The sequence below is a fragment of the Culex pipiens genome, chromosome 2 (assembly GCF_016801865.2).
Source record: "Culex pipiens pallens isolate TS chromosome 2, TS_CPP_V2, whole genome shotgun sequence".
NCBI lineage: Eukaryota > Metazoa > Arthropoda > Insecta > Diptera > Culicidae > Culex > Culex pipiens.
This window is the reverse complement of record NC_068938.1, coordinates 215,222,270-215,233,731: the sequence shown is the minus strand read 5'-3', so window position 1 is coordinate 215,233,731 and position 11,462 is coordinate 215,222,270. Positions and strand designations below refer to the sequence as shown.

Sequence of the window (11,462 nt, the reverse complement as noted above, 5' to 3'; positions counted from 1 at the left end):
TAACTTTTGATCAATTTTACTGAATTTTAAATTCTTAAAAAAAATCTCGAAGAAAGTAATCCGCCCTAACCTTATTGTTTCCACCATGTGCATGTGCGACGGAAGTGTACCCGGCAAATTGTGGGCGATGGAGAAAAAAAAACTTTTACCCCGGCCAGGCACCGGAAAATCATCCCAAAGTGGCACAACCGATGGCGGCTGGCAGCCTTTGGAAACAACTTCCCGCTTTCAAGTAACTCTGCTCGTATGCGTGTGCACTTTTACGGAAAATAAAATCAAACTGTGCGAACACACACACCCACTCACCTCAAAGTACCACCAGGGTTGTGTAGTAAAAATAAACTTTCCTGTGGCGAAGAGGCGGAGAAATGCTCGGCGAAAGTCTTTTGAAGCTTGCCGTTAAAAGAGTGAAAATGGAGAAGGTAAACTGCTTCATCCCTACTGAGGTGACTCTTTTCATTAAAGTGTTTCGAAGTGTGATCGCATTTGAGGTCTATTTTCGGATGAAAACAATTACTAGTGTCTACTATTTCATTGGTTTATCATTTATTCAACAGATAACAACTTGACCACCGCGCTCGATGGACTCAATCAATAATACCTTATCAAGGAATGAAATTATCACACTTATCTAAACGATGACTAGCAGTTATTCCGGTCCCCTGGAACGCAAATCGCAAACACCGGACTAAACACATGGAATATCGGACACTCCATCTCGAACGCCACCCGGAATACACACCGGACGTACATCCAGCAAAGATCCAGATTGGGATGTGCAACGTTGTAGATTCCAGTCCGGGTGCACAGGTCGTCCGTCACCTCACCGCCAGGAGGTCCACTGTCTTCCGCTTCACAAGTCGACGCATCCCCAGCGGCACACCGTCCCAACGATGGTACGAAGATCTGCCCTGCAGGACAGGTCCCAATTATGGTCTGACCTCCCAAACACTGGATGAACTGGTAGCAGAAGAAGGGATGCACGAATTGTCCGTCTTCACGCCCTTGACAGATGCTAAGCACGGGATCTTCCGGATCTTGATCAAATTCACACGTCTGTGGATTACCTGGCATGCAGAACTGAATGTCCACGTTGAGAATCTCCCCTGAGGGACACTGGTGAGCCGTTGAGGTGCCTTCGTGACACGCGATAAACAGATCGCACCTTCCGGGGAACTCGATGACCCCGTTCGGCTGGTTGGAGCAACGGTCGTTGTACAGATTGCAGGTCTGGGCGTTACCCGGTACACAATCTCCGGATGCTTGATGGAAGATGTTCCCAACCGGGCAAGAATCTACCATTGCGTTACTTTCGATGCATCGAATAAACATGTTGCAACTCCCAGGATGAGGCAGCACTCCATTCGGTGATCCTCGGCACAAGTTGTCAAACGTTTCACAGGTTTGCGCATCACCGGGCACGCACGTTCTCGTGAAGGAGTTGAAAATGTGCCCTGCTGGGCAGTCCACCACGTTCGGAATCTCCGAAACGCACGATATGAACATATCACACCGGGCCGGATGAGCGATGTACTCGTTCGGCCGGAACAGACAGATGTGGGCAAAGTTGGCACAGGTCTGCTCGTTTCCGGCGACGCAGTCCAGGAATCGAGGTCGCAGCACGGTTCCATCGCGGCAGCTGTTGACCGTGGGAGTTCCACCGGAGCAGGTAACGTATTCAGCGCACTGCGTTTGACTTGGCGGTGGGAATCGGATCAGCGGTTGACCCACGCACATATCTTCAATCTCTCGGAAGTTGCAGCTGTGGGAATCTCCCGGCGAGCATACTTGCATGTTGGGATGCAGGATCAACCCTGGAGAGCAGGTTCGCAGCGTCGTCGTTCCGTCGCGGCATTCGATGTAAAGATCGCAGAAGTTGGGATGTTCGAGGATGGTTGGATCTCGGATTGGTTCACAGGTTTGATCGAGAAGTTCACATGATTCGCGATCGCCGACTACGCATGAAGGACCTTGGAAGATTGTTCCACGCGGACAAGATTGTACGTTGGTTGCGCCACCGTTGCACTGCAGAAATACGTGACATTCCGACGGATGTGGGATACGATCATCAGGGATTCCAACGCAACGATCATTGTACAGCTCACAGGTGTCTCTGTTGCCTGCAACGCAGGTGATCTGACCAGGTTGAACAACTGCACCATCCTGGCAGGACTCGATCGTGTACTGACCGCCCTGACATCTCACCAGCAGTGAGCAGTCATACGGATGAGGGAACACCAACGGGCCTTCACGACCATTGCACATCTGCTCTACGGGATCAAACTGGCAGGTGGCGCTGTTTCCAGGGACGCAAAACTGCATATCCGGACGAAGGATCTCTCCCGTCGGGCAAGGATGCACCGTCGTGACACCTCCCGCACAAATCATGAACAGATCGCATCGGTTGGGATGCGAAATCACTCCATCCTCCTTGCCGACGCAGTACTCATCCAGGTGGTCACAGGTTTCGACGTTTCCGGGTACACATTGTGAATCGGACGAATCGAAGATATGACCATCAGGGCATGATTGCAGCTGCACCTGTCCGGATTGACAGTTGATGAACAGGTGACAACGCGATGGATGCGGAATGACTCCGTCGGGTCGACCAATGCACATATCCGTGTAGAGATCGCAGCTTTCCGGATTACCTGGAACACACTGAATGCTTCCCGGCTGAACGATCGTATACGGCGGACAGCTCTGAACAGAATGACTACCGCCGGAGCAAATCACAACCTGATCACAACGATCCGGATGAGGGAATCGAAGGTCCTCCATCCTTCCATCGCACATGTTCTCAACCGGACTAAACTCGCAGGTATTTAAATCTCCAGGAACGCAGAACTGCATATCTTCCCGGAGAATCTCTCCAGCAGGACACGGATGAATCTGCACCTGTCCACCCTGACACCAGATGAAGCTTCCACAGTAGTTGGGATGTTCGATCACGAATCCATCCGGTCGACCAACGCACACGCCATCCAGGAACTCACAGGTTTCCGAGTCTCCAGCTACGCAGAACGGAAGCTCAGGTCGTAGAATCTCTCCGTGGGGACAATTATGCGAACTCGACACTCCATTCGTGCAAACGATGAACATGTTACACTCGTCCGGATGTGGGATGATACCATCGGGTCTACCTTCACATGCGACCTCTGGTCTACTTGGGATGCAAGTGTCCGGATTTCCAGGAACGCAGAACTGAATATCATATCGGAAGATTTCATTGATTCCACAGCTTACCGCCCTCATATAGCTCCCGTCACACTCCACGAACAGATCGCAAAACTCCGGATGCGGGTGCATCACTCCCTGATCCCCATCACACAGATCCTGCGAAGTCTCGCACGTTTCACTATGTCCAACAACGCAGCCTCCTTGTCCATCAAACACGTAACCACGACTGCAAGTCACCACCGTATGAATCTGATTCCTGCACTCGATGAACAGATGGCAACCGTCCGGATGTTCAATCGCCCCATCCGGTCGTCCCATACAGAACAAATCTCCCTCCTCGCAGGTATCCCTGCTCCCCACCGCACAAACTCCCCGCTCCTGCACCCAAATCTCGTTCGCGTCACACTCCATCACCTGCGCCTCCCCCCGATTGCAGAACAAAAACTTCCCACAATCGCGCTCGTACTCAAACACCCCCAGCGAAACATCCGCGCAGATCCGCTCCAGGTCCGGATCCACCGTCCCCCCTTCCTCACACTCCGCCCAATCCCCGGGGACGCACACAAACTTGTCCGCGTCAAACACGAATCCCTCGTTGCACTCGTACACGAAGCCCTCGCCAAACAGGCAGGACACGTACTGGAAGCACAGACTCCCGTCCGGGTGGGGGAAGATGCCGGCGTTGATGCCCCGGCAGAACTCGTTCGGGTCGAAGTTTGCACGCGTCGCCACCGAAGGGCTTATCAGCGCCAAGGTGACCGCGACTGCTGCTGCTGCGAGCAGGGCCGGGTTGGACATTTTTCGTCGGGGACTTGTTGGCTGATTTGGCTAATCTGGAACATGCGCGAGCGAGCACTGACTGGATTGAGTGGTGATTCGGGGGTACTTATGCGTTGGTGGTCATCATATCAATCGTATTTTTTTTGGGATTAGATTAGAGCGGGCTATCGGTGGGTTGTGAAATCGTATTTAGCCAATTGCATTTTTGATAACGGTGATCATTTGCAAGCAATTTGAATCGTTTGTGTTCCGGATGGCGCACGGAAAAGTTGCGGAAGTTGAATGATAAGATTGCAAATTTGCAAAACAGAGTCATAATTCGTGGTGGGACTTAAGATCTGTGATAGAAATTAAAATACTCTGGAACTTTCTTTATGTTATATGGTTCAAGATGCCGAGTAGGTTATCTGTTATTTTGCAAACCTAGTCAGAATAAATTTTAGAAATAAATTAAAACATCTGAATTCATCAACCTTTTAAATTAATGTCCTTACTTCCATTCCTTCCCCATTTATAATTGCTAGATTTTAGTCTGCTTGATTTTTGTTAACGAAACTTGGGCAAATTTCTTCAATTTTGAACTTGCAACCCTGGAAGTTGCTAATTAAAAAAATAAATTTGAATAAATACTGTAGTAGTAAATAGTAAACATTCAGTATTACGCCCTTTTGAAATGTTAGACTTGATTAAAAAAAAATCAAAATATTGTTTTCTAAAAGGGGGGTTATGTCCCCAAACACATATAAAAAAATCTCGAAAATAAAAAAATACGTATTTTGGGAAACTGAGTTTTTGTGAAAAAAGTTAATTAAAAAATCGGCATTTTTTCCGTGTACCTTTTTTTTTCAATAGTCCTCAACAATACCTACAACTTTGCCGAAGAAGAGAAATTCCACACACTATTAATTAACGAACGCCAAGATTAGCACTCTCTTAAAAGAGCAAACTTTGCTCACTGAGATGTGCAAATAATGTAAATGTTAAATGTTTTTTGAAAAGATAGTAGGTTTTATGCCCTAGTGCTTTTGTCCTACCAAAAAAAAATGTACTGCAGAAAAAAATATAACTGCAAAAAAGAAAAGAACTATCGAGCCTAACCTCAATACCTTGAGGTAGGTGAGCAGTTCTCTAGGATTTCGGTCATTCGATTTTTTTTTTGTATTTTTTAATCCGACTGAAACTTTTTTGGTGCCTTCGGTATGACCAAAGAAGCCATTTTGCATCATTAGTTTGTCCATATAATTTTCCATACAAACTTGACAGCTGTCCATACAAAAATGATGTATGAAAATTCAAAAATCTGTATCTTTTGAAGGAATTTTTTGATCGATTTGGTGTCTTCGGCAAAGTTGTAGGTATGGATATGGACTACACTGGAAAAAAATGATACACGGTAAAAAAAATTTAGTGATTTTTTTATTTAACTTTTTATCACTAAAACTTGATTTGCAAAAAAACACTATTTTTAATTTTTTTTATTTTTTGATATGTTTTAGAGGACATAAAATGCCAACTTTTCAGAAATTTCCAGAATGGGCAAAAAATCTTTGACCGAGTTATGATTTTTTGAATCACAACTGATTTTTTTCAAAAAATCGAAATATTGGTCGCAAAAATTTTTCAACCTAATTTTTAGATGTAAAATCGAATTTGCAATCAAAAAGTACTTTAGTGAATTTTTGATAAAGTGCACCGTTTTCAAGTTATAACCATTTTTAGGTGACTTTTTTGAAAATAGTCGCAGTTTTTCATTTTTTTAAATTAGTGCACATGTTTGCACACTTTTGGAAAAAATATTTTTGAAAAGCTGAGAAAATTCTCTATATTTTGCTTCTTCGGACTTTGTTGATACGACCTTTAGTTGCTGAGATATTGCAATGTAAAGGTTTAAAAACAGGAAAATTGATGTTTTCTAAGTCTCACCCAAAAAGTCCATCATTTTGTAATGTCGATATCTCAGCAACTAATGGTCCGATTTTCAATGTTAAAATATTAAACATTTGTGAAATTTTCCGACTTTTTGGGTGAGACTTAGAAAACATCAATTTTCCTGTTTTTAAACCTTTACATTGCAATATCTCAGCAACTAAAGGTCGTATCAACAAAGTCCGAAGAAGCAAAAAATTGAGAATTTTCTCAGCTTTTAAAAAATATTTTTTCCAAAGGTGTGCAAACATGTGCACTAATTGAAAAAAATAAAAAACTGCGACTATTTTCAAAAAAGTCACCTAAATATGGATTTAACTTGAAAACGGTGAACTTTATCAAAATTTCACTAAAGTACTTTTTGATTGCAAATTTGATTTTACATCGAAAAATGAAGTTGAAAAATTTTTTGACCAATATTTCGATTTTTTGAAAAAAACAGTATTGATTAAAAAATTCGTATCTCGGTCAATGATTTTTTGCACAACCTGGAAATTTCTGAAAAGTTGGCATTTTATGTCCTCTAAAACATATCAAAAAATAAAAAAAAATAAAAATAGTATTTTTTTGCAAATCAAGTTTTAGTGATAAAAAGTTATATAAAAAATCACTGAATTTTTTTTACCGTGTATCATTTTTTTCCAGTGTAGTCCGTATCCATACCTACAACTTTGCCGAAGACACCAAATCGATCAAAAAATTCCTTCAAAAGATACAGATTTTTGAATTTTCATACATCATTTTTGTATGGACAGCTGCCAAATTTGTATGGAAAATTATATGGACAAACCAATGATGCAAAATGGCTTCTTTGGGCATACCGAAGGCACCAAAAAAGTTTCAGTCGGATTAAAAAATACAAAAATTAAAATTGAAGAAAAAGACCGATTTCGTAGAGAATTGCTCAGGTGAAAAATTTCAGTATAGTAAGCTGTGAAATTGTGCAATTCGATATTTTCAAAAAAAATCTTGATCAGAAAATTCACTCAAAAGTTACAACTGTTTGAATATTTACGTGCTATTTTTGTATGGACAGCTGCCAAAATTGTATGGAGATTTGTTTGGGTGAACCAATGACGTCACGTCACGGTGCCCAAAATACCGTTATCACGAAAAAAACAAAAAGCAATCCGAGATTTTGGTGTCTATCGATTCCTTACACCATAACGCACCTCTAAGCAAAAAATGAAAACATTCGCTGATGTGATTTTCGAGATACAGCCCTTTTAAGATGTTACATCCGAAGTTCATAAAAAAAACCAAAACAATCTATATAATTTCAGCATGCCAAAGAATATGCATTTCGAGATAATGATGAATTTTGCATCACTTGACTGTCGAGTATCTCAGGGCCAAGTTTCAGAAGGTTTGCTGATGTAGGTCTTGAGATACAGCCATTTTAAAATGTTATTTCCGAGTTTTTCTAAGAAAATCTATAAAATCAATACATTTTCAGCAAAGAAATGCATTTCGAGTTAATGATGAATTTTGCTTCTTATAAGTAACTGTCAACGATCTCTGGGTTTGCTGATGAAGTTCTCGAGATACAGCCATTTCAAAATGTTATTTCCGATTTTATAAGAGAACATCTATAAAATTAATACAGTTTCAGCAGTTTAAAGAAGAAGATAATGATGGATATTGCTTCATATGACGGTCAAGTATCTCTGAGCCAAGTTTCAGAAGGTTTGCTGATGTAGTTTTCGAGATTCAGCCATTTTAAAAAGTTATTTCCGACTTTTTCTTAGAAAATCTATATAATCGGCATGAAAAAGTCGGAAATAGCTTCTTAATACGGCTGTATCTCAAATCTACTTGAGCAAACCTTCTGAAACTTTGCCCAAAGATACTTGACATTCAAGTGAAGCAAAATTCATCATTATCTCGAAATGCATATTCTTTCAAATGCTGATATTGTATAGTATGTTTTGTTTTTTTTTTTTATGAAATTCGGATGTTACATTTTAAAAGGGCTGTCGAAAACTACATCAGCGAATGTTTTCATTTTTTGCTTAAAGGTGCGTTATGGTGTAAGTAGAGGGTGACGAGCGGGAATTCCCGGGAAAAATTTCCCGGGAAATCGGCAATTTTTTGACCTCTCGATTCCCGGGAAATTTGGTCGAGACTCCCGGGAAATTTTTATACTTACAAATATCGAAACAAAATTAATAAACTAATCAGAAAAACATTTGAAAATTTCGAAATTATTTAGAACATTGGATGTTCAATGTTCGATTTCCAAGATTGAATTGATCAATGCTTCTCTAATCTTCTTATTCTAAAAGTGTGAATTTTAACTTTTCAAAAATTCCAATAACTTTAATTGAGTGTAACCAAAAAATGTGGAACCCAAAATTAACATTGAAGCATAATTAGCAGTTACACACCATAAATGAAATATTTTTTATTTCTAAGAGGGAAAAGCCTTTTCAAGATAAGTTTAATTTCCATATTCTCTCTCGAGCATAGCAAAACTCATAGTCTATTTTTTTTAAATTCTAAGTAGGGGAACTATACCCTTTTTCAGCCTATTTCTATAATCGGCCTATCAGCACTTTGCTCATGAATTAGAGCTTTCATTAAGTGTTTTTGACTGGTCCAAAGTAATAAATAGCTCAAATAAAAGTGAGCAAACAACTCTCCATTGTTGATACACTTGAAAAAGTTGATTTAATAGCGGAAAACGGCAAAAGTGATGAGAATTGGTCGAACGGCTTAGAGTGATTAAAATGGGTATATTTCCCCTAAGTCAATTTCGCTTTATCGAGGTAATTGCCTTTTTTGATGCCAATAAGTCATTTTGTGTTTTGCATATTAAATTATATTTAAAGAATAAAAATCAGGCATTTTTTGTAAGCGGACACTAAGTCCGCTAATTGTGAACATTTACAGTTGACCTTAAGAAGGAAAAAATCAACTTAAAGTTTTTGTTTTGAGTCGTTATTTATCATATTGCAGAATGCCATATTGCATAAATGGAAAATTATATATTAGTTATTTTTTTACTTTCAAAAAATCTAATAACAAGTTCAACAAAAAGTTTGTGCAACTTTTGAAAAATCAATCAGTGCGAATGAAGATTCGTAAACATTTTAAACTGCAATTCGAGTCCCAAAAAGGCTCAAGAAACGATTTTGTATTTGTAGATTGAGGGAAAAAATCAAAATGTAGAAATAGTTCCTCAAAATAATGAGGTTACTTAAATTTACGTTTCATTGGATTAGTATGAATTGATTTATCTGAATTCATTATAAAGAAACGTTTTTTTTCTTTTAAAGTTATTGACACTATTGGCTACTTAAAAAAAAATCCCGGGTCCCGGGAATTCCCGGGAAATGGCAAAACTCAACTCTCGATTCCCGGGAAATTGAAAATCTCGAGAATCGTCACCCTCTAGGTGTAAGGAATCGATAGACAATAAAATCTTGAATTGCATTTTTTTTCATATTAACGGTATTTTGAGCGCCGTGATGACACAAAATGTCTTCTTTAGTCCCCACAAAGTTTGGCCAAAAATAAAAAAATACAAAAATTAAAAAAAGGTCGGAATCGGCCGCTTTCGTGAAAAATTGCTCATGTGTAAATTTTGCATTTGTGATTTAAGAGTTAAGTTTCGTTGTTATATTTCTGATAGACACTCAACATTATTTATAAAGGTTATATTTTAAAAATTAAGTCTAGCCAGCAGGACCAAACCCCTTTAATTTGGTATTTTCTATGGAGAAAGAAAAATTGCCACCGTTTTTGATAACATAAACAAACTTTAATTTCATAAACTTTTACCTTGAAAAGTTGCAAATGACTTTTTTTTCCCAGTTCCTCTTCATTTCACATTTTCTCCGGTTCAACACAAACACCTTCACACAGTTTCAATGCAACGGGGAAAAACTTTTCCCCGGGGGAACAAAATGTGAGGCAAAAATGTCAAAAAACTTTTTCTGTGCCAATATTGTTCTTTCAGTTTGCCTCATTTTCGAGCACTATTTTTTCTTTCTTTCCTCACTCTGATGGGGTGCAAATTTTCAATACTTTTCCGCCGCCGCCGCTGATGGACCAATTTGCCTCTCAATTTTTCCTTCGCCTCGTTTTATTTGTTTGCTTTCATTATGTTTCTTCGCCGAGCTTTTCCTTTGTTGGCCTGTGCGAACAACTTTTCTTTTTTTGAAGCTTTTGCCTCAATTTCCGGTGAGGTGCACACTATTTTTCGCGCACTTTTCTTTCATTTCGCCGGCAAACATTCGTCGAATGCGCGCAAATAACTGGACGAAAAAAGTATAGTTTGCTGAATTATGTTGATTGCATTTGTTTTCGTTTCCGGGGAAAAACTTTTGTTTGAATTTTCGCCCTCGCTGGCTGCTGCAGCTGCTGTCATCAACCAGTTGCTCGAGAGAAAAAGTTTCTGCTTCTTGGCGGAAGCCATTGGCAGTAGTTTACATTTATTTATTTTCTGCAAAAGTTGTTTTATTGTGGAACATTTGTGTAAGCTTTGTCCAAAGTTTATTCATTTTGTTTTCCTGATGTCAAATTTATTTCAGAAGATTTGAAAAGCGATCGATAAGATTAAACATTTAAATTTATCTCCCCAACAGCTGTTCTCCAAGTGATGAATTCAAATTTCCTCCAAATTTCATTTTTCTTCGAAAGTAATTTCCTCACCTTCCACGGAACTCTCAACTGATTCCGGCAACCACTTTTCACCCCCTAAAGCACCTAATTTGACACCAGTGCTGCTGCTGCTGCCGTCACGGTTGCCATCTGGCCCGGGGGCCGAAATCAATCGTAACGTTTATTATCTCCTGTTTTCACCAAAGTGAGAGTAATACTTTTTTTCTTCTTTTCTGTGGTGGCGATTTTTCATCAATTTTCCACCACTTTTTCTCCTTCGTTTTTCGTTCAATAGTGGCTGTGGTAATGAAGCAGCTCGTGATCGTGGTGCTCATTTTTCAGTTCAGACGATAATGTTGGCGGTGGTGGTGGCAGTGGTGCCAATTTCAAGCCCCTCAGGCTATCGTGTGGCAGAAATAACGAGAAAATTTGAAACATGAGAAAAGTTTGCCTCACCCGTTTCCACTGTCGAGTCGAGCGACCGAGACCACCGAACAGAAGGAAACAATTTCACCAATTTCGAGCGACCTTTCCACAGGGGAGGTAAAGGCTGGAAAATAGAAAAAAAGAAACATTTATTTTTCTCATTGGCGAGTTTGACTTCGTTAGTCACGAGAAAAAAGTTTATTATATTTTTTTCCAATTTTTGAACATTTTACTTGGAATCGTTTGGTGCAAGTGCTCTGCGCTGAAACAAATGCTGATCGGAGATCAAATTTCATTGATTTTTTCTTATTTTTTTTCATTTTTGTTTCAGTATATCTTCTTCTGAAAATAATGGAAAGTTTGTGCAGCTTGAAAATAAAAAGCTGTCAGTCAGCAACAAGTTCAATTCTTAATGAATATTTTTGAAATCTAAATAAAACAGCTTCAAGCTGATAATAAGTCTGACAAGAAAAAAAAATAAGATGAAAATTTTGGCCCGTTGTTGTTCTTGCACTTAAAGTAAACTTCTACATTTTTTCCGACAC

At 39.9% G+C, this 11,462-nt stretch overlaps 1 protein-coding gene across 1 annotated transcript; it reads right to left on the bottom strand.

Moving 5' to 3' along the window:
• Nucleotides 1-524: 524 nt before the first annotated feature.
• On the bottom strand, nucleotides 525-4,031 carry LOC120418574 (uncharacterized). The gene has a single exon (XM_039581019.2). It carries the CDS (start codon nucleotides 3,976-3,978, stop codon nucleotides 643-645), a length of 3,336 nt encoding a protein of 1,111 aa, XP_039436953.1. The 5' UTR covers nucleotides 3,979-4,031; the 3' UTR covers nucleotides 525-642.
• Nucleotides 4,032-11,462: the final 7,431 nt, after the last annotated feature.

Coding starts and splice junctions, on each gene's coding strand:
- LOC120418574 (XM_039581019.2), bottom strand. CDS start 3,978: ATGTCCAACCCGGCCCTGCTCGCAGCAGCAGCAGTCGCGGTCACCTTG.